General features: G+C 39.2%; 7 protein-coding genes across 9 annotated transcripts; 6 read left to right on the top strand and 1 right to left on the bottom strand.

Moving 5' to 3' along the window:
* On the top strand, positions 367–3,088 carry LOC18769418. Of its 3 annotated transcripts, XM_020568181.1 has the most exons (5): positions 368–822; positions 891–1,012; positions 1,043–1,244; positions 1,527–1,674; positions 2,408–3,088. In XM_020568181.1, the coding sequence occupies exons 1-5, from the start codon at positions 517–519 to the stop codon at positions 2,767–2,769; spliced, it is 1,140 nt and encodes a 379-aa protein (XP_020423770.1). In that variant the 5' UTR covers positions 368–516; the 3' UTR covers positions 2,770–3,088. The 3 variants fall into 3 exon arrangements, with proteins under 3 accessions (XP_020423771.1, XP_020423770.1, XP_020423769.1); XM_020568182.1 differs by lacking the exon at positions 891–1,012 and having other exon boundaries at positions 367–890; XM_020568180.1 differs by having other exon boundaries at positions 891–1,244.
* On the top strand, positions 3,509–6,270 carry LOC18769833. Its single transcript, XM_007202284.2, has 5 exons — positions 3,509–4,013; positions 4,098–4,135; positions 4,738–5,014; positions 5,170–5,456; positions 5,630–6,270. Exons 1-5 carry the CDS (start codon positions 3,660–3,662, stop codon positions 6,069–6,071), a joined length of 1,398 nt encoding a protein of 465 aa, XP_007202346.2. The 5' UTR covers positions 3,509–3,659; the 3' UTR covers positions 6,072–6,270.
* Positions 6,235–7,189, bottom strand: LOC18770572 (60S ribosomal protein L37-3). Its single transcript, XM_007202737.2, has 4 exons — positions 7,038–7,189; positions 6,781–6,916; positions 6,569–6,670; positions 6,235–6,455 (listed from the first exon to the last, which is right to left on the bottom strand). The coding sequence occupies exons 1-4, from the start codon at positions 7,038–7,040 to the stop codon at positions 6,394–6,396; spliced, it is 303 nt and encodes a 100-aa protein (XP_007202799.1). The 5' UTR covers positions 7,041–7,189; the 3' UTR covers positions 6,235–6,393.
* On the top strand, positions 8,270–10,752 carry LOC18770342 (probable polyol transporter 6). Its single transcript, XM_007203477.2, has 3 exons — positions 8,270–8,900; positions 9,080–9,581; positions 9,687–10,752. Exons 1-3 carry the CDS (start codon positions 8,654–8,656, stop codon positions 10,579–10,581), a joined length of 1,644 nt encoding a protein of 547 aa, XP_007203539.1. The 5' UTR covers positions 8,270–8,653; the 3' UTR covers positions 10,582–10,752.
* LOC18770064 (polyol transporter 5) lies at positions 11,177–12,714 on the top strand. The gene is made up of 2 exons (XM_007203247.2): positions 11,177–11,240; positions 11,335–12,714. Exons 1-2 carry the CDS (start codon positions 11,177–11,179, stop codon positions 12,711–12,713), a joined length of 1,443 nt encoding a protein of 480 aa, XP_007203309.1. The 3' UTR covers position 12,714.
* On the top strand, positions 16,410–17,859 carry LOC18771054 (transcription repressor OFP8). Its single transcript, XM_007202969.2, has one exon. It carries the CDS (start codon positions 16,741–16,743, stop codon positions 17,659–17,661), a length of 921 nt encoding a protein of 306 aa, XP_007203031.1. The 5' UTR covers positions 16,410–16,740; the 3' UTR covers positions 17,662–17,859.
* Positions 21,525–23,595, top strand: LOC18771485. The gene is made up of 2 exons (XM_007203966.2): positions 21,525–22,620; positions 23,346–23,595. Exon 1 carries the CDS (start codon positions 21,874–21,876, stop codon positions 22,594–22,596), a length of 723 nt encoding a protein of 240 aa, XP_007204028.1. The 5' UTR covers positions 21,525–21,873; the 3' UTR covers positions 22,597–22,620; positions 23,346–23,595.

Here is a 26,443-nt window from a genome sequence, read left to right as displayed (position 1 = left end):
ATTTTGTTCTCTCGCTCTGTCTCCCTTAAATGATTCAATCTAATGAACTTGTGTCATCAAATTTAACCAAATTTTGGAAAATGTTGCTAGAGATGCTCTAACAACTAGTTGGTAAGGGCAGGGAGTCCGCCGCCCAAGTTTGAGTGATCTTCCCCATGGATTAGATTAATTTAAAGTATTTTAGATTATTTCTTGTTAAAACAACAGCTACATAATTAAGTTATAAGTATGCCATCTGAGATTCTGAGCACTAAAATTTCCTTAATTTATTGGACCTAGGGCGTAGATCCAACTGAAAGAAATGAAGTCGGCTGATGGGCCTTGATGCTCTGATGGACCTATTTGTTGGGTCATGCCAACCTTTGTCCTTGCGATGTTGGAACTCATTTGGTCTCCCATAACCAAGTCTTCGGCATACTCAGCTCTGCAGCTCCTCAAAGCCCCAATTTGTCTCGCCAAACGAAAACCCTCGCAAAATCTCTGCAACCCCTTTGCCCTTGGCAGCTTCAGACGAAAATGGTGAAAAAAAACCCAGAACTCCTCCCAAAGGTAGAGCACCCCGAACTGCTCCCAAAAGTAGAGCCAACACTCGCAAAAGACGTAAACAAGAAGAAGAGGAAGAAGAAGAACCCTCAGAAACCAATCTTAATCTATGTTGATGCTGATGTAAATCCCATTATTGATGCCCAAAAATCTATTGTAATAAATCAAGCTCTACAGAAGTCAGCAATAAAGGCAAATCCAGAGCCAGTGCCAATTCTCACAGCAGTCAAAAGCAAGAAGAGGAAGAGAAAGAAGAGCAAAACCACAGTCCCTGTTGATGCGGCAAAGAAAGTTAAAGTTGATGCGGAGCCAGAGCCAATACTCACAGCAGTCAAAAGCAAGAAGAGGCGGCAAACCAAGTTGATGTTGCAGCCCAAGTTGGTGCGGCAGGACAAGAAGATGCGGCAAAGAAAGTTAAAGTTGATGCGGAGCTAGAGCCAATACTCACAGCAGTCAAAAGCAAGAAGAGGAAGAAAAAGAAGAGCAAAACCAAGAAGAGGAAGAAAAAGAAGAGCAAAACCAGAGCCCCTGTTGATGCGCCAGAGCCAATACTCAAAGCAGTAAAAAGCAACAAGAGCAAAACCAAAGCAGTCAAAAGCAAGAAGAGCAAAACCAAAGCAGTCAAAAGCAAGAAGAGCAAAACCACAGCGGCAAAGAAAATTGATGCGGCAAAGAATGTTGAAGGGCCAAAATATGTTGAAGTGGGTTCTATTTGTCATTGGTGAATCTAATTTTTATTTTTCTTTAGTAAGTTGATAATAATTCCTAGTAGTTAGCATAAATTGGAAAAGAAGGATTGCTCGTGTTTATATATTGCGTGTCTTGTTGTTTAATCATGGAAATGTTGTGTGTGCCTTGAATCAATTTTGGGTTTTTTTCTTATTGTTTGAAGAAATTGGTTAATTGTAATCTTTTGGGAAGTTGGGGTTATGATTAGGAGTCAAATTTATAGTGATGTTCTGGTTTTGATGTGTTGCTTGCAGATATGTGTGATATGCCGGAAAAAAGGGCATCTCATCCCAACTTGCCCTGAGCTGAACGAGAAGATTGTTCCCAACCCGAACCACAATACTGAACAGAAAAAGGAATCCGGGAAGAAGGGTTCTGCGCGCCCTCAGCCTCCTCAAGATGGTAAGGCCCTTCCTGTGGTAATATTACTAAATTGTGTCCTCTGTTCGTGCTTTAGAAGATGTGTGTAAAAGATCATAGTATGTTGTCTTTGTTACATTGTGTGATATCTCATCATACTGTGTTTTTCCGGTGATAAATCATCCATCTCTTATCAAGTGCCGAATTTTTCTAACTTCTATGCAACAGCATGCATTTTAAGTTTACATGAGCATGGAAGGGTTTATAGATGCATGTTGATTGATATTTCCTGCTTCTTTTGTGAAGCCAACAATTGAGATGCCACCATGTAAAGAGATGTAACCTGCGAGGTAGGAAACTAGTAGACTAATGTCCTCAAACCACATTGATGTCCTCATGATGTTACAATGGTTCTATCATGTTTCTGACAATTATCATGACTTTCCCTATTAAATTGGATGTATGAAATGAATAATTTCTTTACTGTAGATAGGGGTTCCAACTCTAGTAGTCTTTTTTCCAACAGATATAGAAATAATTTGACCCTTGATACTAATTGTGTACAAATAAATCAAATATAATGAAAGTTTAGAATTAAGCAGGATTTGGATAGAATCCCCTTGGTAAGAGTCGTCAGCTATTTGTCATATTTTGTGATAGTATATGCTTTTAACCCCATCTGATTGAGGCAAGGCAAGGATGACCGTGATAATTAGGGTACTATTGTTGGCTTATACCATGCATTGTTCTAAGTTAAGTGGTTTCTTGTTTTCAGTGAAAATGAGGAAAGGTCAAGAGGACAGGTTACTCGTTACTGGTTGCGCTCTTCAGGTTGATCCCATGGCAGATGAGACGTATGGTGGTAAAGAAGACGAGTCCACTGTGAAACTGAAAGAGGGCCAAAAGGACAGGTTACTTGTGACTGGTTGCGCTCTTCAGGCTGACCCCATGGCAGATGAGACATACGATGGTAAAGAAGACGAGTCCACTGTGAAACTGAAAGAAGGCCAAGAGGACAGGTTACTTGCGACTGGTTGCATGCTTCAGGTTGATTCCATGGCAGATGAGACGTATGGTGGTAAAGAAGACGAGTCCACTGGTGAAAGTTTCACAAGAAAGTCATGTAAAATCAGATAAAAAACAGGATCCTGAAGTAGCGAATTCTGGTGCATGATGATTTTTGTAACATGAAATTCATGGGATTTCTTGTAATTCCTTTTTGTTTATGATCACAGTTGTCCGACATGTCTTTGCTTTGTATTGTGAACTTTTTTCCTGGAGTAGCTCTGACCATTTACATTACATGGGTCTGAAATTGTCAACCATCCAGGTTCTTTTTCATTGGATATGTCCTCCTTGTGGGTTCTCTCACCTAATGCAGTTTCCATGGTTATTTATTGTACGGATGCGATGAATTGGTGTAGATGTATGAAATTGTATTGTCGTGTGTTTTTTTAAGCTTTTATTTGTTTTGGTATTTGCAATGAAACCTCCTTCCCTTTTCCCCCTCCTCCACACACACACACACACACACACACAAAATCTCCTCGCATTAATACTAGCCCCACGCATGTGCCAATTGGTTTTATTTTTTATTTTTTATTTTTTATTTTATTTGTAGAATTAAGGAAAGATAACATAAGTAGTTATGTTACATAAAAATAGGACTTATTATTTGATTTTGTTTTTAATTTTATTTTTTTAATATGAAAAAAATGTATATTTGCTATATTATCTCCCTTTAATTAATAATTTCAATTCTTAATGTATAAATTAACTAAAGACATTTTTTAGTATTTTGAATGTTTCACCGTTCTCTGTCTTTTGCTTTATATATAGATAAGGAAAAAATTATTTTATTTTAAAAATTGACAAAAAGAAAACAATAATAAATAAAAATCCGCAATAACCTGAAACCAGGTTCAACTCCTTTCCACTCCATCCAAAAACGCCATTTCCTCTTTGTTTATCCAAACACCCAATTCTCTCTCTCTCTCTCTCTCTCTCTCTCTGTGTGGAGAGAAAGCATGGTCTCAACTTCACTCTCAATTCTCTCATCTACATCCTCGTTTCCCTCCAATTCCAACGCTTACACCGATGCTTCTTCCACTTCTACAAGCCTTAAAGTCAGGCCCTTTGGATTATCCAAACGAAGCCTTAAATTTCCCAAAGCCTCAAAGCTAGCTCCTTTCAAGGTTTTTGGTTCTTCTTCAATCAACCCAATTGAGGATGGCTCGGCTGAGCAGTTTTTACGAAACAATTCGATTGCGGATTTCATGAGGTTCAAAAGGGGCGTTGATGGAGGCACTGGGGAGTTGCAAACTGCGGTTGTTAGCTACAAAAAGAGGTTCCCTTGGTCGCTTTTGAGGCCTTTTCTTCAGGTTTTGTGCATGGAATTGGCTTCTCTTCATAGGTCCTTTTTGTTTCTTCACGGGTCTTCTTTCTAATTTCCGGGTTTGTTGTAGGTTGATTTGGTTTCGACAATTCACATCGCGGATAAAGAGTATGTATTTCCTAACAATCATTCTTATTCTTGCAATTTCTTCTTCTTCTTCAGTATTTTGGCAGTTATCTACTTGTAATTTCAACTGTTTGATAGTTTACTCTACTCAGAAGCTAAAAGCTTGCTGTCGCTCAACCAGCGGGCGCAATTTGAGCTTAGTAAATATAATGCTTGTTGTTTGAGAGATGAAGTTTTCAAGGGTAACTTCCATTTAAGTTCTATTCTCATGGCTTGTTTGAGATGTGCTTTCAAGGAAAATAATGTACTTGGGCAATATAAAGTCCTAAGGAAATGCCATGAAGATAAACCTCTGTGAAGCCTAGTTTTGATTATGAGTCTCCTATGCATGCCAAGAGTGTAAGAGACTTTAAGAAATGGTGCTAGGAAAACCGCTTTAATTAACTTAGATGGAATTTGTCAGAACTTATTTTCAGAATTAGGGATATGCAGAATATTTCTTTTTCAGCTTCACTTTGAGCTTTGTGTTGGTGTCTATTGTAACTTTTGACAGTGGTCATAACTTGATGTTTTCTTAACCTATATGTGCAAAAATTGGCTGTCTCAGATTATACAATGTTAATGATCCCAAGTACCATGTCCAGGTACTTTGAGACCCTGCAAAAGGAACTTGAGTCCTATGATTGTGTCCTTTATGAGATGGTAACAAGCAGGGAGAGTTTAGAGAACAGAAGAATCCTTGCTGCCACAAAAAGACTCAAAGTCAAAGGTTCACGCTCAAAAGGATTTAACATTCTGGGATGCATTCAGAGACAGATGGCTCGATTTCTGACGCTTGATTTCCAATTAGACTGTCTTGATTACGAGTCTGAGAATTGGTACCATGCAGACCTCGACTTCGAGACTTTCCAATTGCTTCAGGTTTTTATTTTCTCTCTCCTTTTTGTGTACTGCATAGGTAGTTTGATTTCAGGGGCTGTATATATGAAGAACCTCTATCTCTCTTCTTTTCTCTTCCATCATTGCTTGAGAATAATATCATTGTTGCATCTGATGCCATTGTCATTTGTTTTCAGCAAGAAAAAGGTGAAAGCTTCTTCACATTTGCAAGAGACATGACTGTTAGATCCACGAAAGCTATGATTCAAACTGCTACAATCCCAGAAGGCCTTGGTCCTTGGAGATCTAAGCTTAAGTGGGCTGCACGTGTGCTTCCTATGCCACTTGTCGGCCTTCTCATTATTGGAGGTGTCTGTGCAGACACGGGCAGTGAGGACTCGGAATTTCCAGAATTTGAAGCCTTGTCTAGGCTTGATTTTGGTGCAGCAATGAAGGTCTTCTTGGCAAAGAGGCTTACATCCGAGTAAGGATTTGCTAAGTTTTTTCTCTTTTTCTTTACTGCTTCCAGCTGAACATATTGTATGGCTGGTCAAACTAATTATTATTTGGGTTCTTCGTCTCAAAAGCGTATGGTTTTACATTGTGGGTTGGTGCAAAATTCTCAAAACTGACATAAAAGTATTTTACTTGTTTAAGATTCACGCAGGCTACGGCTGATGTAGAAGAGAGCTCTGTGATTATTGGTGAGAGAAACAGAGCCGCCATGGATGCACTCAGAAAAGCAATCGACGGTGGAAATAACAGGATTGCAATACTATACGGAGGGGGTCACATGCCGGATCTCGGGAGGCGATTACAAGAGCTGGAGCTGATCCCTACTCAGGCGCAGTGGATATCTGCGTGGTCCATAAGAAAGCAGGATTTGAATAGCAGTTCCCTTCCATTTCTGAAGAAAATGGCTGAAGTATCAGGTTGGCCTTTGAACCGCTACCAGACTTTGGCGTTGCTCATATTTTCCTCGGTGCTTGCATTGGATCTCTGGTTTTGGGAGCTCTTTTTTGGCACTGCTGTGAACTGGTCCTATCAACTTGCTTCACAGGTTTCTGAATATATTGATAACTCAGGGATGAGTTTGTAGAATTGTCTCCCAGTCTCACTGCTCTAATTCTTTATATGTAAATACCGTAAAAAGAAAAAAGAAAAATCTCTGATTGAGCTTGTGTAATGTTTGACCAGGCCAATACTGTATGTAAAGAGCAAACTCAGACTGGTCTGTTCAGCTCCAAGCAAAGATTATTTTGAGAATGGAATTGTCGTTTGTTTATATAGTAGTTTTAAAAAGCCCAAGTCTGTAATGAACTCCATACATGTTACTTACTAGTACAAACTAAACTACAAGCCAAAACTAGTCTTATTAGCATTCATAGCCAACCCAAAGCTTGAAGCTTGAAGCTGGAAGCTCAGAGGCTCGAAGCTTGAGACGATGACGAAGCTCTCTTCTTTCTTGGACCTGCCTCGGTACCTTCAAGTTCACAAACAATGCACACAACACAAAACCAATTTTTCAAAATCAAATTTTGCATCATAGCATCGATGATCTAATGAAAAAATGTATCAGCTTTGTTATTGTTAAACCTTCTCTGAAGTTAAACTTGAATCTCACAGCAACGTGGCGAAGGTACCTCATTCTACCAGTCCCTGTTGTCTTTCTTCGGATCGCCTTCACGCTCCAGTTATCTAGTTTTTTTTTTCCAACCACATAAGTAACAATTGGCAAACTCAAAAAACAAAATAAATAAATAAAGGAAGCGAAATCAAGAGCAAGAGTTAAAAATTTGAAAGGTGACATTTTCTGATACGGCTGGAAGGGAAGCCACAGGAGGCGCAACGGCTCTTCTGAAGGTGGAAGCTACGGCGGCCGCACCGCACGCACAGCGTGTGGGTCTTGTTCCTCCTCTTCCCGAAGCTTGCCGTTCCTTTGCTCTGTTTCGTTCCAAAAAAACAAAACAGAGTAAAATCAAAACAAACGAAAAGTTTCAAACTTTGTATCATTTATACATAAAATTTTCATATCTGAAATTTGGGATGGAGAAATTCACCATACCATGTTTGGTAATTTGATTCTGTGGCACTGGCAGAAGAAGAAACACTAGAATATAGTTTGGATGGGAGAATGTTAAAGCTTAATGTGCTTCAAAGTTGAGAGCTTGACGGTGTGGTTGTAGCGGTGTTATTTGGTTCTTTCTTTCTGGTTTTCAAGTTTGCCACGGAAATGCGCTTAGCAATGCATGGGTGTAAATTACATTGTGTAGATGGCGCCGTTTTAGCATGACAGCAGAGCAGGTGGAGCCCACTGAACTATCCATGGTGGCAGTCAGTCAGTGCACTAGCAGTCCTCTGTCAGTCAAATCTGACAAAAAGGAAGCAAAATGGTGTTTTTTAGTTGCAGTTCTTCATTTTCTGTGGTGTTTTTCAATTTGCAAATGAATATTGCTCCAAGAACAACAGAGGCTGCACTGCATATTATTTCAAATATAGAGGAACATTCGTCTTCTGTCATTTGTTGGTTATTAGTCACTCTCTCCATCGACTTCTGCTGGTACAACTCGACTGAACTGAGCATGCTAGCTAGCTAATGATTGAGTGGGACTGTGGGGTTTGCTTGCTTTTCACTTTTTCTTCCTTTGAACTCTATCAGAATCTGAGATTCAAATCTAAGCAATTATTCTTCTGTCACATTTCAAGTGCTGCTTAATCACCACTGTTCTTCAACTGAAGCTTGTTCAACTGTTCTTCTTCAACTGAAGCTTGTTCAATTTTCATTCAAACCAAGTTGGGGGCTTATAAGCGGGAGAAAAACTTCCCTATTCCGTTGCATTGTTCCTATCTCTCTCGTGTCACTTATCAAAGTACTTCTCCATCAGATTGTGCCCTATCCTCCCAACCCCACTGCCAAAATGGGGATTACATATATAATAATGGTACTGGACATTTTGTTGGCCATTATTTACAGATCAAATCAATACATGATATTGATAATGATCACAATATATATATATATATAATGCATGCTCGCTAATTTGTTAAGATATGCTAATCTATATCTATATGCATTTTGTGTTGTTGTGTGGCTGCGTGCGCTGGCTTGGTCCAACTCTCTTCATGAGTCCTGCCATATATATATTGGCGGGCATATGAATATGACAGAGGAGGCGTGTGGAGGCAGCGTGGCCTGTCTAACTTTACAAAAGCAGCTTTTCCAAAAAGTAAACGCAGCCACTTAATAACGCATAGTGAATTTCAAATTCTCGTTTTTCTCCTTATAAACTCATTCCCTTGTTTTTGGACCATTGATTCTTCTCCTTCCATTTATTCAATCTATAAAAACTATCAAGAAAAAAAAAAAAGGAAGGAGCACGGAGAAAATGAGACTAAAAATCACTTCCACCAGCCATTCCATTTCTCTTATTACTAATTCACCGTTTACATTAGAGCAAATATAGAAGATATACTTGTCTTCAATTACCATACATGCAAATGATATATACAAGAACTGATGCACATCCATCCCCTCCTTCAAACGACAAACGACTTGCGCACATACACACACACACACACACATATTTATCTCTCTCTTTCTATGTCTACTATACATAAGAAGCCTTTCCAATTTTACCGTCTTCCCAAACACAGAGATCGTCACTCGCTCCTGCTACGCTAATGGAGCCAAGCAACAAGGACCACCATTATCACTTACTTGCTGCTGCTGATTCAGAGTCTGAATCCCCATTTTCTGCAGATACCCAACTGAAAAGTGACAGTAAAAGACAACCAACATGGCCTGTGCTGGCCACCGGAGCTTCTGATCATCCACCGGAAAAACTCAAAGCCACACAGCCCAGTCTCAACAAATATGCTCTTGCTGGTGCTTTGTTGGCTTCCACCAACTCTGTTCTCTTGGGTTATGGTCAGTACCTTCCTTAATATTTTTCAGTCCACATAAAACCCACGATTCTATCAAACCAAATTAATTCATTGAAATTTATAATAAAATAAAGGAGAATATTTCATCAAGAACAGAACAGAACAGAGGAGGGTTTGTGTTTGTTTTAATTTCTGAGTACGGACGACTTGATTTGTTTGCAGATATTGGGGTGATGAGTGGTGCTGCTCTTTTCATCAGGGAGGACCTTAATATCTCAACAACCCAAGTAGAAATCTTGGTTGGTTCTCTGAATGTATGTTCTTTGATTGGATCACTTGCCTCAGGCAAGACTTCAGATTGGATTGGCAGGCGTTACACTATAGTCCTGGCAGCAGCAACATTTCTAATAGGTGCACTTCTAATGGGACTGGCACCATCCTTCCCCTTCCTCATAGCTGGTAGGGTTGTGGCTGGGATTGGAGTTGGCTACTCTCTCATGATTGCCCCAGTCTATGTGGCTGAGCTCTCGCCGGCTCTCACCCGGGGCTTCCTCAGCTCTCTCCCTGAGGTGTTCATCAATGGAGGAATTCTACTTGGCTACATCTCCAACTACGCTTTATCGGGCATGCCACAAAACATAAACTGGAGACTTATGCTTGGCCTTGCAGCATTCCCTGCTATTGCTGTTGCATTGGCTGTGTTGGCAATGCCAGAGTCACCTAGGTAGGTGCATGGTTTGAAATTTTGTTCCCTTTTTTGTTGTTGCTATATTTCACTCAAATTTTTATAACATGTACTTAATATATAGTTGTTGATATTTTTGCCTAGGTGGTTGGTCATGAAAGGCCGGTTAGATGAAGCAAAGCAGGTTTTGATGAGAACATCTGAAACCAAAGAGGAAGCTGAATTGAGACTCAAAGAGATAGCAAAAGCTGCGTCCTCATTGTTGATCACTAGTACCCCAGCAGCAGGCACTTCATTAAGCAGCAACTGGCATGGACAAGGGGTTTGGAGAGAGTTACTATTGAGGCCCACTAGGCCCATCCGCCGCATTCTAATCGCTGCCATCGGCGTCAACTTCTTCATGCAGGCCTCCGGCAATGACGCCGTTGTGTACTACAGCCCGGAGGTCTTCAGGGAGGCCGGAATTCACAACAAGAAACATCTTGTGGGTGTCACAATCCTCATGGGCATAGCCAAGACTTCCTTTGTTCTAGTATCAGCTCTGTTCTTGGACAGGTTTGGAAGGCGGCCACTTCTGTTGTTGGGCTCTATTGGCATGGCAATCTCATTGGCTTGTTTAGGCTTTGGTTCAAAGTTTCTTGAGTTTTCAGGTGACAAACCAGATTGGGCAATTGGGTTGTGTGTGGTGGCTGTTTGCTCTGCAGCTTCATTCTTTTCTATTGGGCTTGGGCCCATCACATGGGTATATTCGTCAGAAATATTTCCGATGAGGCTGAGGGCTCAAGGTTCAAGCTTGGCCATTGGGGTGAACAGATTGGTGAGTGGGTTGGTGGCCATGACATTTCTAAGCATTTCTAGGGAGATAACATTTGGAGGAATGTTTTTTGCTCTTGCAGGAATAATGGTGGTGGGCACAGTTTTCTTTTACTTCTTTTTGCCAGAAACCAAAGGGAAGAGCTTAGAAGAAATTGGGGTTCTATTTGAGGATCAAGTCCATGAGGAAGAGGACGAGGAGAACCATAAAATGCTTCTTTGTTAGTCTTAGTCACGAAAAATCGTCCATATTTTAACGCATTGTGAGTAACGCTAAAAGAGATTGTATTTTAGATTTTATTAGTGAATCAGATTACACTGGATATTCGAGATGATGTTTTCGGAACGAGATTAAATTACTTTCTTTATTTCCTCAATCCATGAAAAAGGAAATTGAATGAGACTCGAGATACGAAGTTGAATGAATGAGATGACTGAACAACATTTATAGCAAAGCAGAAGACTCGAAAGTAGCATGGACAGGTGCACAAGTCTGTGGTTTTATTTTGGGCCTAAACCACATAACAAATGTAAATGGCAATAGAGAAATGCCACCTAAACAATGTGATTGCTTCAGTTGCAGAACGTGTTCTTCATGCCTCATGCAATTTTGGTCCACCTCTGCAACCTAACAAAACCCATTTACTCTTAGCTTCTTCCTCACCCACCCACAAAAACCCCCCAGTGAGTTAGTGAGTCAGTGAGTCACAGATTTTCATCTACAAATTCTCAGAAGAAGAAAAAAGGAGCCGAGGAAAATGGATGTGGCTAAAATTCAACACCAAAATCCCAAGGCCAATTCTGAAAAAGCTGGGACTGGGATGAACAAATACACCATCGTCTGCGCTCTTCTGGCCTCTACAAACTCCATTCTGTTGGGTTATGGTAAGTTCATTTTTTAATTTTTATTTTGTAGTTTTGGATTAATTTAACAAGTTCTATTCAATTTCACCCCAAAAAAATGCATGAAATTGTGCAGATATTGGAGTGATGAGCGGGGCAGTGCTTTACATCAAAGAGAACCTCAAGATCACATCAACACAAGTGGAAGTCTTGGTAGGAACCCTAAACATGTTCTCTTTATTTGGATCGCTAGCATCCGGGAAAACATCAGATTATATAGGTAGGCGTTACACTATAGTCTTAGCCGCATGCACATTTCTAATAGGTGCACTCCTAATGGGCCTGGCCACATCCTACCTATTCCTCATGGCCGGACGTGCCGTGGCTGGCATTGGCGTAGGCTACGCCCTCATGATTGCCCCAGTCTACATCGCAGAGCTCTCGCCCGCCATGAACCGGGGCTTCCTCACCTCTCTTCCTGAGGTGTTCATCACAATTGGCCTGTTAGTTGGTTACATAATTAATTATGCTTTGTCTGGCCTACCACCAAACATAAATTGGAGATTAATGCTAGAGTTAGCCGCGGTGCCAGCTGTCGGTATAGGGTTGGGGGTCATAGCCATGCCTGAGTCCCCTCATTGGCTTGTGATGAAAGGCAAATTAAGTGAAGCAAAACAGGTGCTGATCAGAACATCTGCTTCTGAAGAGGAAGCTCAATTGAGGCTCGAGGAGATTAGCAAGGCTGCTTTAGCTTTACCCCCTAGCACAGGCCCATTAACGACCCATGAAGATGGACGAGGGGCTTGGAAGGAGCTTTTGGTACATCCTTCTAAGCCCATTCGTCGGATGCTCATTGTTGTTATTGGGATAAACTTCTTCATGCAAGCTTCTGGAAACGACGCCGTCGTCTACTACTGTCCGGAAGTGTTCAAGGCTGCTGGAATTCACAGCAGAAAGCAGCTTTTCGGTGCCAATGTGATAAGGGGCCTGACCAAGACGTCCTCTGTGTTCCTATCGGCCAGCTACTTGGATCGCTTTGGGAGGCGGCCCCTTTTGCTACTGGGCTGTGCCGGGCTGGTGATTTCATTAGCTGGGCTAGGCCTTGGGTCAAAGTTTCTCGAGCATTCGAGTACCAAGCCAACGTGGGCCATTGCGTTGTGTATCATGGCTGTTTGCGCCGATGTCTCGTTCTTTTCAATTGGGCTTGGCCCAATAACCTGGGTCTACTCATCGGAGATCTTCCCGATGAGATTACGGGCCCAAGGTTCGAGCCTGGCCATATCAGTGAACCGGTTGGTGAGCGGGGTGGTGTCAATGACGTTTCTAACCATTTTTAATAAGATAACATTTGGTGGAATGTTTTTTGTGCTTGCGGGAATCATGGTGGTTGGTACGGTCTTTTTTTACTTCTTTTTACCAGAGACAAAAGGCAAGACCTTAGAAGAGATGGGGGCTCTTTTTGAAGATAGAGATACAAGCATTGCCAATAGGGTAAGGGAACTGAGAGAAATGTAGTGACTGTGTTGCCATAATGTAGTGACTGTATTCTTATCCTAATTATGCATTATAATGTGTTACGGTACTTGTAAGTGTTTTTGTATTTTCACAAAATATGAAAGTAAAAGAGCTACAATAATAAGTGACTTACAAAATAACATTTGTTTGAAGTAAGGATGAAGTAAACCCATAGTGACATAACCAGTAACACGAGACAAATTTTACGCTTCAAACCTACTTACATAGTGTTATAGAGTAAGGAGTTTGTTACTCAAATGATTAAAGCGTTTACTAAGAGCATTTTCACCCATTTGTCATGGAAAAGGGCAAAGGGAGGCAAGGGCTATTACTATTCACATGAATAGTGCCTGCCCTAGCAATTTTTTTGTTGGTTTTCCACTCATTGCTATGGCAAGCTAAGGGCAACCACTATTCACATGAGATATGAAGAGAGGAATTTGTATAGAGTTTTGGCATGAGAAATGATGAATATGGCTAGGTATTTTAAAATAAAATAAAATAAATCTAAAAATTTTGGTTTTTTTTCCTTTTTTTAAAATAATTTTTTTGTTATTTAAATTTGCTATTGACGTCACAATAACGTTAGCATTAAGTCATCTTGCCCACAGTCCAAGCAAGTCTTGCCTTCGGCGTTACTTGGGCTAATGGAGCCCAGTGCTTGTCCTAACAAGCCTTAATCGCTGGAAACGAAATTAGGGACCATGGGGCCTTTTGCTCAGGCTAGCCCCTCCCGCCGGAGTCGCACTGATATCACTTCTACAAAGAGGGAGACGTAGGCTGCAAAATAAACAGATCATATCAGAACTGACTAATTTCCAATAACTGTATAACCACTCTGTTCACAAGTGTAAAAAACAAGAGGGAACATAAAACGTAGACAAGACATGAGGATGACAAACAAGCAAGACAAAAATAGTTGTTCACGGGTAGATCTATACAAAAACTGAAGTTTGATTGACTCGAGTTACTGGACATGGTAAAAAAAAGGTCCAAACCACTTTTCATGGAGAGAAACTCTAATCACTGGGCAATAACACAATGACAAGTAGAATAATTTTTCTACGTGTCATTGTGTTATTGTCTGGGAATATCAAAACTGTAATATCCCTGTTATAGGTAAGTTTTTATGCTTTTATCACGAGTCATGACCCTTTTACTTTTCCATCCCTATAATTGGCTTGACATCTTTCCCTCCTTTGATTGATTTGAAAAAGGCTGCCAAATTTGCAACTTCGAATGCTAAACAAAACAAAACATATATCCATCTGAATTTTAGAGATTGCACATAAAATTAGGGTTGATGAGTGTCATGCAAACTTGTCTCATGGTTTGGTTTATTGCCCTTGTCTTTGTTTTGCTCCAAAAATATTCCCTCATTTCTACAAATGAACCCATAACTTCACCCAAAAGTCATACTCAAAAATGTCAAACACTAACCCTTTTTGCAAGTCCAGATCAAATTGGTTTGAAATTTTCAGAGCCTGTGGCGTGGCCTTTATAATCATAACCAAAGCATGAAAGCAAGTGAGAGTAGTGGATGAGGAAATCTATGTCCTGCCAAGAGGTTTCTTCTTGTCACTGAGCTGACTTCCACTTGAAAAATGAATCCAACTGCAGAAAGACTGTCCGTTAGCTTTTGGTTGCATGAGCAATCTTGGTTGTAAAGGCTAAGGACCTGCCCTACTTGATATGTATTTGTGCTGTTGGAAGCTTCTAAGACTTTGAGATGCTCTTCAAATTAAGAGATTTATAGATGGAGCAATGGATCTTGACTGATCATATTATATAATGCGCACACAGGTTTTTGACCCCATGTACTTGTTTGTTTTTATTGGCAAAATTGAAACGTACCAAATAACTCAGTAATGAAATGAAATGAAATTCAAGTTCTTTGGTGCAGCCAAGAGTTTTAGGTCCTTTCAATTTGTCTTTTAACCAGTCGACGAATTGGAAGCAGACACGAACATGTTGACAAGACATATAAAACCAAATTCAGATTGAAAACATCAAAAGGCTGATAAAACAATAATATTTCCCATATACAACATGGAAAAGGTGACAATATAACCTTTGTCCTCCACTCTGAATCTCACATTTCCAATCTCACTCTCTATTTCATATGAAAATATGCATGGAACCAGGGTGGTGGTGGGTTACAAACCTGCATGTTTAGGGTGGCTTTCCACTTTCCAGGGCACCCCTTTTTATGCAGCTCTCCTTTTTTGATTGCTGATGCAAACTCTCTTCCCATTTCAAGAGTGAAATGGAGAAAAATGCATGGTTTTGCAGAATATTATTGTACATAGATACAGTGGCAGAGCAGTAATTGAGGTTAGAGGGCCCTCTTGCAAAATACAAAAATAAAGGGAATGAGAGTATAAACACTACATGTTCTTGTAGAGCTTTTTGAAAATCATTTTCAGACCCCAGTATAGCCTAAAGTAAAAATCAAGAAATAAACTTTTAACTTACAGCTTTCACACATCAAGTTCAAGAGAGAGAAAAGTAGAGTGAAATGGCTTGGAAGAGAAAGAGAGAGACACAGAGACACAGAGACAGAGAGAAGGGGCCTGGGACCCCTCTCGTCCCTGCCCATAAATAGATTCGTGTTTAGGCAAGGAAAATATACTATAATAAATCAAATTGGTAGTTCATGGACATATAGACTAGGCAAAGCATATACTCTATATAGCTTAATAGCTTAAATAATTACTAATTAAGCAGCAATTCTTTATTATTTTCATATAAATAATTGTAATATATATGCAGCTTAATTAGCAGCACAAATTTGAATTATTGGGTCACGAGTGCATAGTGCTATAGAGCCAGACTGCGCCTACAATTAGAAATAAAGAGGAGAGGTGCTGCCTGCCTAATCACCCTTCCATTTCCATGCTTCATGCATATCTCTGTTTGTGTGTTTGAGAAGGGTGCTTGTCCTTGTCCCTCTGCAAGACTGCAAACCCTGTTTTTAAAATAATAATGTAACAATAAGAGCAAAGGTTCTCTTCTCACAGGGCTCAGGAGAGCCAGAGGGGCCTCAGATTTCATTATATTAGTGACTTTTTATTCCACTAACGTATTTTTATTCCTCTCTAACTTGTCCATTGAAAACTTCCCAAGCATCCCCCCTTTGGCTACCCACTGAAACGTTCAAAGTTCCAAACGGCAGAGCCCATGTCTAATGAGAAAGAATAAGATCAGAATCGCAACTACTTGATAAAATTAACTTAAAACACCTTTACTAGGCTATCTTTAGTTTTTCATGAGAATATTACTACATATCTCTCTAATAATGCAGGCAAATGTACATTTAGGACCCTCTGCTTAGGTTGTATGTTCTGATATTATGCTCAATCTTATACTACATGATTTCATTCATCGAGTTTCTAGTTAAATACTAAAACTAACATTGAATTAAAAACACCCCTCATTTTGTAGAAAAACTTGTGTGAATTGGGGATAGGACAATTTTACTATCCCAACCATTCAATCACATACTTGCATATAGAAAAGTCATCAAGCGTGACATATCATGATTGACCAAAAATAGCAAAATAATATTATCGCGGTTTCACACAAGTACATCTTTATACATGGGATTCAATTTCAGAGCTATAGTAAGCTATATCTAAGTAATAATTTCCCATTCATTCTCAAGGCAAGATTCAAATTGGTGAAAACCACCAAAAACAGAAAGAAAAACAAAAGATTAGTTGGGGGTTAAAGTTGGTTCATTATGTCATAACCTAGGGAAAACCCCAAAAACAAAATTAAGAAAAAGGAATGTAGCTACAGGGTCAACAACAAACAGTGTATAATCAATCCAATATTTTCTCGTTCAGGACAAAGAAGAAGACAAAAACAGCAAAAAGTTTCCTCAGACTCCATTTAAAATACCATTCAAAACACTCCCACTTTCGGTTCTCATGCATTTGTACCCCTTTCATCCAAACACCTCCATCTCTATCTCTCTCTCTCTCTCTCTCTCTCTCTCAAACTCTGTTCTCCATAGCTCTCTCCAATGGAAAACCGATTCAAGCTCAAGCTTTCTAACATGATTCGCTCCTCATTTGGCTCCTGCCGATCCCGAAACTTATCGGATGTGATCCAAAAAGCAGTGTTCTTGCCTGAAAACCAGCAAGACTTGCCCACCATTGAGCCTCCTAAGCAGGTGGCTCGACCCTTCCCCTCCATTTGCAGACCCAAATGCTCAGACCCCAACCAACCCATCATCAACAATCACTGTGTCATCTCTACCAAAGATGTCATGCTCCCAAGACGCAAAATTTTTGAACGTTGTTCACCTTTTGTTAAGCCCTTTAACCCTGATGGCCAAACATGCCCTCCAGCCTCACCTTTCGCAGCTTTAAACCCTTTCTACGACCACCATGATAAGAGCTTCAGACAGAGAAAAAACAGAGATAAGAAAAAGAAGAAAAAGAACAAGAAGAAGAAGACGAGCAATGCTAAGAAGAACAAGCCGAGCAGCGAGTTTTTCCCCTTCAGCTCTTCTTCTTTTGATAGTAATAACTACAAAGGGTGGTGGTCGAGCAGCGATGACGAGAAGAGAGAGGACGAGACAGATACTCTGTTTTCTTCAAAGAGCCACTCTTCTGATTCATCTGGGTCTCGATTACGACGTCGTCCTCCACGAAACGGACACAGTACTAGCCGGAGAAGAGCGAGCTCTGAAGTGGGTCTGCTTCCGATACAAGGAAAAGTGAAGGATAGCTTTGCGGTGGTGAAGAAGTCGAGCGATCCGTACAATGACTTCAGGACATCAATGGTGGAAATGATCGTTGAGAAGCAGATATTTTCAGCCCAGGATCTCGAGCAGCTTTTGCAGTGTTTTCTGTCACTGAATTCGTCGCTTCATCATAGAGTTATTCTTGAGGTTTTCACTGAGATTTGGGAAGCTCTGTTCTCTAACTGGGGATCTTGAAGAAAACCCTCTCTGTTTTCTCTGTTCTCTCTGTTTCCTCTGTAATCTGTGTTTTTCTAAGGAAGAAATAGTTAGAATTCTAACTTCTAGTTACCTTTCTCTGTATTTGAATTTTTGTTTTTGTTTTTCATTCTTAGAAACTGTGAATCTGTTTGTTTTAGAGTTGAATGGACTAAAAGTGGCCTTTAGATTCCTGTTTGTTTCTACTGCTTTTCTGGGTTAGTACTTGTTTATTTTCTTGTTCTCTTTTATGATTTGACAGAAAAGACATTGCTGTTTGAAAATATGAAGCAGAAAGAAAGAAAGAAGAAGATAAGAAGAGGTAGCATTTCAATTGCTTTTGACATGAACATGGTGTGGCAGTTTCCATGATGCTTTTGAAAAAGATTGTTTCAGGGAAGTATATCAGGAGGAAAATAAAAGTCTTTGGATGTTTCCATTACTTTTTGAGTGTGGGATGAAACTTTTTCAACTTGGACACTAAGATGGGGAAAGCAAGTGTTAGATCACATAAAGTTGCTCTCATTTTTCTCTGTGGTTGGACTTTTTGAATTTTCATTCCAAGATTGCACCAAAAGAATACAAAAAGGTAAATCCAATTTTCAAAATCCCCTAAAGGTAAGTTCTTGTGATTGAACATTATTGTTGTACCACATGCAGCCTACCTTCTCCCTACCTAAAAAGACTAGAGTTAATTTGAACATTTTTGGGGTTTTCTCCTTTTGAAGTCTTCATATTTAGGGGAGATTATAGAATACTACAGTAGCGTGGTTACGTGTTATATCTTGTACACGAGTTATAATACAAGTGAACGTCATAGTTTATTTTTCCCCGTTAAAGGAATGGTATTAATAAATATCCTCTTATATTATAACATATATATAAGATGTACCACGTTGCCGTACTACCGTAGTATTCTATAATCACTCCATTTCTCTGAGTTTTCCCTCTTATGTCTTTTAAAAAAATAAACTTACAAGTTGGTTTTGTGTAATGGTTGGTCAAACAAGTTGGAAAAAAAATTAAAAACAATGGCATATGGTATATACTATAGTAATTGATAAGAAAATGTGATGAGTGATATGCTTTTGTCCCATATAAAGAAATAAGTAGCCAACCACCTCTTTTTTTTTTTTTTTGGTCATATTAGCCAACCACCTTCTTTTGCAAGTTTGATTAACAATCCACTGTGAGCTTCATGTCCATACAATTGACTAGGATTACTGGCATAATGGCAGTGGACAAGAAAACCATATTGTTAATATTTGAAAATTGTTGTTCTGCAAGCCAGACAAAGATACATCATTGGGCCATTGATTTTTGTTGTGTTGTCAACCACAACTGTTTACTGCTTAGTTAATGGAATCAAAATTTGATTCGATTTGTATATCGAAAACGGAGGCAAGACAGAATCAAGACCAACCAAGCACACCCTACCACCCTAACATCAAATATAGCTAGCTGTAGGTCTGCAGCGTAGCCTCCTTCCAACATCTTTCGGCATTCAAATTCAGATTGAAACCTACCAACAGGCATTCATAGCTTCATGATCTGACCAAAAATGAAAACCAAACTTTACAGAAAAAATGTACCCAATTTGGCAATTTTGTGTATACAGAAAAGGGAAAGGGAAAAGAAGGGTTGGTTTGTTTTGTTATGCAGATGAGGACACTTTCCATTCGAAAAGGCCCTTGAAACTGAGATGTCAATGGCAGCATCAGCAGTGGTGGCTTTTCCATGAAAACTGATACGTCTGTTTCAAGGGAAGGGAAATGGGGCAAATGGGTTTTGCTTCAAACTAAAATTGAAATGAAAGAGATGACACAATGGAATGAGAAAACAGTGGATCTGATATTTTTGAAGATGGAGTGGGGGACCATTGGGGTAGAATGTATGTACATGGCTTTTATTTCCATGTCTGATACTTTGATAGCTATGTTACACACTGAGAGATTTGGCTTCTCTTGCTTCTATGAACTTGAAGCAGAGAGGCATTGGATTTTTTTATGATGGGCCAATAAAATTGGAGGGCTAAGCTGCAGCCTGCAGGCAGGGTGTAAGAATGTCTTACAGTGCCAATGATGTTACATTTGAGGTTTGCCTGCATTGGCCTATATTTGCATTAATGGTCGCATTTTTTTGGTTACTGAGCCTCTTCATGCTCATACCTCTGCATCTCCATTGGGCTAACGATTTTTCATTAATTCAAGCATATTTTGGGTTCTTGTGCCCTCTCTCTCTCTTACTCACATATTCCCAGGTGAATTGGGCTTTTCTTGTTATAGACTGGCTCTGGGAGGAGAGATTGACTGGGAGGAGATTAAACCACACAATTAAACCCTGCAAAAGCCCACATGAGGTTGGGCACATGGGATCGCCCAGGGTTAGAAAAATATAGGGGCATTTAAGCGTTTCATTTTTGAATAAGATGGTTTGATGATAATGAGTTCGTTCCGTTGCACTCAAATTTGGATCTCCTCCGTAAGTTAGATTAATTTGAAAGTGATTAGACTTAAAAAATAAAATATTTTCACAAATAAATAACAGTAATATGTAACTAAGACAGATGATCAAAATCTAATTTAATACTTGATTTATGGCATTAAAATTTAGGGTTTTGTTAGGATTTATGGTTTGTGGTGGAGAATGTTGGGGTTTATGGTTTAAGTGGAACAAGTGTTAGGCATAGGCATGTCACATGTGATTAGGTTAGCCTTAAGCAGCAGCAGTGATCTTGAGCCCAGGGTAAGCTAGGAGGACTGAGTCACTGATGAGATGAAAGAGACTGGTTCCAACTCTAGGGCGACTTGTGGCACGCTGTGAATGGCCAAACCATCTGCTAGACCTATGATATGATACATGAGCTGTTCTTGAGTCATTTTCACTCATCAGCTGCTGCTGCATCACTTTCTTCTCACTGACTCTCTATATTTGCCCACCCCAACAACCGTAAGGTCATCTACATTGGCCTTGTAATTTGCTGCTTTGTTTTAATTTTTCTCCTCTCTTTTGTATGACATTGGTTTATAAGCCTTTTGCTCATGTCTCATTTCAATTAAACAAATCTTAGACAACCATTTTAACCTTGGAGGAGAACCACAAACCAAAAGCATCCCATGTATTATTTCAGCTTTTGGAGCCTTTGGATGGATGGAAGAGACGGCACTTTTCAAGTGAGTGGAAACCGAATCATTGGGCTTTCTCTTACCCAATAAAGGGTACGAAGAGTATATCAATTTGGAAACTTCCATTTGCAAGAACCAATTAAAACTTCCATTTGCAAGAACCAATTAACCAAAATAGGAAATTAAAGAAGCTAAAATGTCATTATCTAGATGGGATTGATTTCATTCTCAACACTTTTTAAATATCATAATAGTTTTTTTTATACCATATAGGCATGTAGTTGTGTATATGGGAGTAGAAACAGGAAAGGTAATTAATGAGATTAGCTAATGCGGATATATGGATCAGGTCAGTTGGCCATAACAGTGTGATTAATGAGATTAGCTAATGCGGAAATGTGAATCAAGTCAAGTCAGTTGGTCATAATAGTGTGATTAATGAGATTAGCTAATGCGGAAATGTAAATCAAGTCAAGTCAAGTCAGTTGATCATAATAGTGTGATTAATAAAATTAGCTAATACGAAAATATAAATCATGTCAGTTGGCCATGATAGTGTGCTGTGCTCACTCCCTTTACGCGAGGAGAGACTCGGTCTAACAACCACCCGCTCCTTTCATTTTCCTGAAGAGCCTACACACCAACTCCACCTTCAAAAGTAAAAGCAACGAAACATTGTTATTATTATATATATGTAAAGAAGCAAGTCACCACCTTTAGCTTCAATATATCTTTCATTTCGTCATCATGATCCCAAAACGAAGAAAGAAACATATTTTCCAAAAAGAACAAGGAAGCAAGGGAGCGTGTGGAGACAAAGAAACATAAAGGGAAAAAAGCCAAAGAGAGGAGGAGCACTTATTCCCTTTTCTCCATCCAACGTTAAACAACCTTCCATGGCTCCTCCGCTTCTGCTATCTGTATAAAGAAACCTTCCTTCTGCACTCGGATCATCACCCAAAACCACTGACAGAAGAATTTCAAACTATTCTCTCAGTCTCTCTCCTCAATTTTTTCACTGAGAAAAAATAAAAAAACCCAACTCCTCCCACTTAATTAATCAGCACACCCACCAAAGGTGCCACCAATGCTGCTTAGAAATCCCATTTCCAACACCAAGAGGTTCTTCCAGAAAACCCTCGGGAACTTGAAGAATTTCTTCTCCGCAGGAAGCTACCAAAAGCTCCCAAAATCTCCTCCTGTCTACAACAACCCCTTTCAATATGCTACTGCTGTTGACCTAAACAATCTCCACACCACAAGTTACAAAGACTTGGACAAGCTGTACACTGACTTCACAGACCAATGGGATTCCGAAATTGAAAAGATGAGGAGATCAAACAAGAAGAAAGTTATCTCCACACCCACCAAATTACAAGACCACCATCAAGAAGTTCAGAGCCCAACAAGCTTCACCAAGCTCAATGCTTATCATGCAAGTCCTCCTCCTGCAAAGATCAATACAAATTATGAGAAATATGATCTTAAAAACAGGACGGTGATCAAGAACAGAGACGAAAAGACGAAAACTGTTCCGAAGGAATCGAGGGAGCTTCGAGAGGGTTGCTTGGTGGCACAGAAGATAAAGGAGATGGAGATGCTTGACATGAGCAATGTGGATCATGTTTTGGACATAGAAGAGGTTCTTCATTATTATTCTAGGCTCACTTGCCCTGCCTATTTAGAAATTGTGGACAAGTTTTTCATGGACGTGTATGCTGAGTTTTTTGGTCCAGCAGCACCCGCAGCAGCCACACCAGCACGCAGCATCAAGTCAAGGCTGAGGCCAAGGTCTCTGATGATGTCCTAATTAAAGGAACCAAAATTGTTAGCAGTAATTAAATTCTGAACCTCTCAGTTCTTGTATTTTACATTCTATTTGTTCTCAAGTCAGTTGTGTATTCTTGTTCTTCATAGATTTCTATCTGTGGTCGGTTGACATTTTTGTTTCTGTGTGTGACAGCCTCTGTCTAAATAATTTGATTTTTTTTTATTATTATTCATTAATGGATTTAACTTGGAATTGTGATCACCTCATCTCATTTTTATGACCAAGTGTTTTCACTGATGCTTTTACAAACGGCGACTAACTTTAATTTCGTGTAACAATGTTATGTATATACATTATACCAACTAACACTTAATCTAATAGTAATTTTCTTCCCCTTCCGAATATTCAGACCTAACATATGGTCTAAGTGAGAAATTAACAAATGTGTGGCAAATTCTTTACTTGAATAACGGTTGCATGCTAATGGCTAATGAGGATGCTAATTGGGTGACATTATCAGCTTCTTCTTGTTGTTTCCTTCTTAACCTAGATGTTTGTATGGGGAGATTTGTATGTTTGTTCATTTTTATTTTAGTTTTTCTAAAATACACTGGAGAACACACAAATTTTACCCTTCAAACCAAATGAACCCTATATCAATCCGGTTGCAACAATTTATATTCAATTGAATCGAACCAATTATATTGGCAACTTCCATAATCCTGATTGTTTTTCTTTTTCTTCCTGAAAATCCATATGGTTTTTGTTTTTTTTTTTTGTTTTTGCAGAGTTTACATTACAGCGGTTGTTGCACATGATGCTTGGCGATGCGGGCTGAATATGGGCTACATGATCCGGACAGTAAAAAGATTAATGGGCTTAACTTTCAATTGATCTTTCTGGGCTCACATACAAGCCGAATCTCATCATTGGGCAAAACATCTTTCTGATCCATTTGAACTCATCAGATTTACTTCTAGTCGGCTCAGATAGAGACTAGCCCATATATATTTATTGTTATTTTTGTTTTTGGTCTAGCCCAAATAGCTTCAACCCTGCAAGAATTCTATAGTGAGGGTCTCATCTGAGGCCCTTATCTCTTAACCATTCAATTAAATTGGTTAATTTGATCATACGATTAAAATATAGGACTTTATCTAAGGGCTTTGGACCAAGGAGAAAGGAGCAAATTCTCTCTATTTCTTAGATTCATGGACCATTTCACCTTTAACCACAACTCATCCGCTGATTTTGTTAATTGACTCATTATTCATTTTTCTATGAATTTCTATGATCATCGATCATAGAGGTGCCTTTTACCTATCTTGGTGTTTCTAACCACCCACTCATTTTTCTAAAGATATAACTAATTTGCCCTAGCATGTGTGTCGCCTAGGGCATAAGATAAGACCCACACTATAGAATGACTCACCTACGTTGTCATGATTACATAAAGAATTTTGTTTTAAAAAAATATAATTTTATATATAAGAAAAGGTTATCAATGAAGTGTGAAAAATGATTTCTATATGAAAGTTAAGTAAAATAGAGATTTAACCAAAATGATTTGTGCTGAATATAAAAATGACTTCATTTATGATTTTCCTCTAGGCCTCAATATATCTGTATAGCGTTGAGCTTTATGATTTCCACATTTGTTAGTGTTTTCTTTTTTGAAGGTAACCTTTATAACTAGACAAATGTTGTACCAAAAGAAGATGAATCCAGCAGCATGCAAACATGTGTCCGTGACTTGTAACAAGTGATTTTGATGTCTAGGGTTGAGCTTTGTGTCTAATGAAGAAAAAGTACAAGAATGATGAGATGGATGAAAAATGGTGCGCACGATGACAGAATCTTTGGATCTATCTCTCCACTTAGACTTTTGGTGGAACCCAGCAACAATATATCACATCTTGCAAACTATTTCATGAGTCATGAATTACCAAGTTGGAACCCTAGCAAACATGGAACTCAAAACGCATGAGAATTTTGTTCTTTTCCTGGTTTGAAACCCAGGGAAGATTCGCAAAGATCCACTTAGATTCCAAGAAGATGGGGGCGAGTTATATGTGCCACTAGAAAAGTGAGCAAGTGGGTTAAGTAAGTTGGCTCTCTCTCTCCCCTTTAAGCAAGTCTGCAGCTCTCTTTAGACATATGCATGCTTTCACTCCTTCAAACAAAGCTTGCTCATCAGTGACAGAGAAAAAGAAAAAGAAAAAGAACCGTCGTCTTTTTTACTGCTGTCTTTCTCAAAGCCCTGCTGGGTGACTAGAGCTAGGGTCACATTGGGGAGTTTATGGTCTTTAGAATTGATATGTATATGCAGGCTTGTAGTGAGTGTCTGATTCTATGTGATCATATAAATCAGCTCTAAATTGACGACAAGATTAACATATTTCATGAGTTGACAGACGCAAATTCACACACACATTCTTCTAGCCTGGCTAGCTTCTTGTGCGCATGTATATATAACCACAAATTTTAAGATAGATTGATAATGACAAGGTTTGGTTTACTCAAAGCCGGCGGCTATGAAGTTAAATGTTATAAAAACGTCTAGCTTACACAAACAATTTTGTGGCTACTTGATTGGGGAATGATCTTCTAGTCTTGTTTCACATCATATCATTCCATGTGTTCGATGCTAGAACAAATAATAGTGACACTCCCTCGTATCGCCAACTCCTCATCACATTGAGATCACGTGATTAGTTGGTCCTTAATAATAATTATTATGATCATTTATAAGCTGAAAGATATAGATATGTAAGATTTTCTCAGATATTATGAAAGCATTGAAAATAGAAATTTCACGAAAGAGGAAAGTGGAGGCTGAGTGCAATCTTCAACTTTGGAATCCCATAACATGCGGAAGGATGGATGATTGAAGAAGCCAAGTTGCAAGTGGTGGTCCATAATCGATATGTAGCTAGCTAGGTAGATACTTGAAGAAGAAGAAGAAGAAGAGAAGTATAGATATGTTTGTTAGGTAGCAAAGGTATAAGGTAGAGTAGAGACTAGAGAGAGATGGAATATATGATGGGTGTACAATATAAAGGTGTCATGTCCATCTCGAAATTCCCTAATGCCTCTGACGAGTCGTCTCTGTTCTTACTCACACGCCCTCGCGCCTGCATGTCTTGCCCTTTTCATACCTACGTAATAAAGTCACATAAAATTCAGATCCATTTTCATGCCAACCTCTGGTGACTAGTGGCCTTACCCAATTTGCTCTTTCCATCTCCTCTGTGGGTTTTCTAAACTTAGTAATTTAACTACAAGACTAGGATCGTTCCTTTTTTGACTAATTAGTTTTACTTTATGCATTTGATGATGTTTAAGTGATGGGAAATTAATGGTCCTGCGGAAATTTTAGGGCACTCAATCAGAACAGTTAGGGTAATGAATATTATTGGACCACGGATAATAAAGGCTGTAAATCTATGAAAATATTGGCAGTCTAAATCGATGAGCATGTGCCCCATGTGTATACGTACACTGGGGAAAGCTGTGACGGGGGTTGCCACACATACTATACGTCTGGCTATCACGTGTTATGGACCATTTACGTCTTAATTTTCAACCCAACTCAAACTCAAGGTGGTTGAGAGACTTGACGAGAGTTGGTCATATGTGTGGATTTGAAGAAATGTATTACAACGAAAAGTTACAAAATTTTACATGTGCGTATAAGAAGTTTAATTACTTTTTCATTACGAATTGATTTTGATTTTGGGATAAGATGCGATTCATGAAGCATGCAGGATTGAATGCTCTAACCCAGAAGAGAGCAAATTCTCACATTATCTCATTATTACATCTTTTTCTTTAAAAATTACATTGGGAAATTTTTTTCCTTCCTTTTAGTAACCTTCGAATTTCC

Source organism: Prunus persica, chromosome G7, assembly GCF_000346465.2.
Source record: "Prunus persica cultivar Lovell chromosome G7, Prunus_persica_NCBIv2, whole genome shotgun sequence".
NCBI classification, from domain to species: Eukaryota; Viridiplantae; Streptophyta; class Magnoliopsida; order Rosales; family Rosaceae; genus Prunus; species Prunus persica.
This window is presented reverse-complemented; position numbering and strand designations above follow the sequence as displayed.

Coding starts and splice junctions, on each gene's coding strand:
- LOC18771054 (XM_007202969.2), top strand. CDS start 16,741: ATGGAAAACCGATTCAAGCTCAAGCTTTCTAACATGATTCGCTCCTCA.
- LOC18769418 (XM_020568180.1), top strand. CDS start 517: ATGGTGAAAAAAAACCCAGAACTCCTCCCAAAGGTAGAGCACCCCGAA. Junction 823..890: donor AAACCACAGTCCCTGTTGAT/GCGGCAAAGAAA, acceptor AAGCAAGAAGAG/GCGGCAAACCAAGTTGATGT. Junction 1,245..1,526: donor AAGGGCCAAAATATGTTGAA/GTGGGTTCTATT, acceptor TGTTGCTTGCAG/ATATGTGTGATATGCCGGAA.
- LOC18771485 (XM_007203966.2), top strand. CDS start 21,874: ATGCTGCTTAGAAATCCCATTTCCAACACCAAGAGGTTCTTCCAGAAA.
- LOC18770572 (XM_007202737.2), bottom strand. Junction 6,671..6,780: donor TTCCAGCCGTATCAGAAAAT/GTCACCTTTCAA, acceptor AAAAAAAACTAG/ATAACTGGAGCGTGAAGGCG. Junction 6,456..6,568: donor CAAGTTTAACTTCAGAGAAG/GTTTAACAATAA, acceptor GTGAACTTGAAG/GTACCGAGGCAGGTCCAAGA.
- LOC18769833 (XM_007202284.2), top strand. CDS start 3,660: ATGGTCTCAACTTCACTCTCAATTCTCTCATCTACATCCTCGTTTCCC. Junction 4,014..4,097: donor TTTTGAGGCCTTTTCTTCAG/GTTTTGTGCATG, acceptor GGTTTGTTGTAG/GTTGATTTGGTTTCGACAAT. Junction 5,015..5,169: donor AGACTTTCCAATTGCTTCAG/GTTTTTATTTTC, acceptor ATTTGTTTTCAG/CAAGAAAAAGGTGAAAGCTT.
- LOC18770342 (XM_007203477.2), top strand. CDS start 8,654: ATGGAGCCAAGCAACAAGGACCACCATTATCACTTACTTGCTGCTGCT. Junction 8,901..9,079: donor CTCTGTTCTCTTGGGTTATG/GTCAGTACCTTC, acceptor ATTTGTTTGCAG/ATATTGGGGTGATGAGTGGT. Junction 9,582..9,686: donor GCAATGCCAGAGTCACCTAG/GTAGGTGCATGG, acceptor ATTTTTGCCTAG/GTGGTTGGTCATGAAAGGCC.
- LOC18770064 (XM_007203247.2), top strand. CDS start 11,177: ATGAACAAATACACCATCGTCTGCGCTCTTCTGGCCTCTACAAACTCC. Junction 11,241..11,334: donor CTCCATTCTGTTGGGTTATG/GTAAGTTCATTT, acceptor GAAATTGTGCAG/ATATTGGAGTGATGAGCGGG.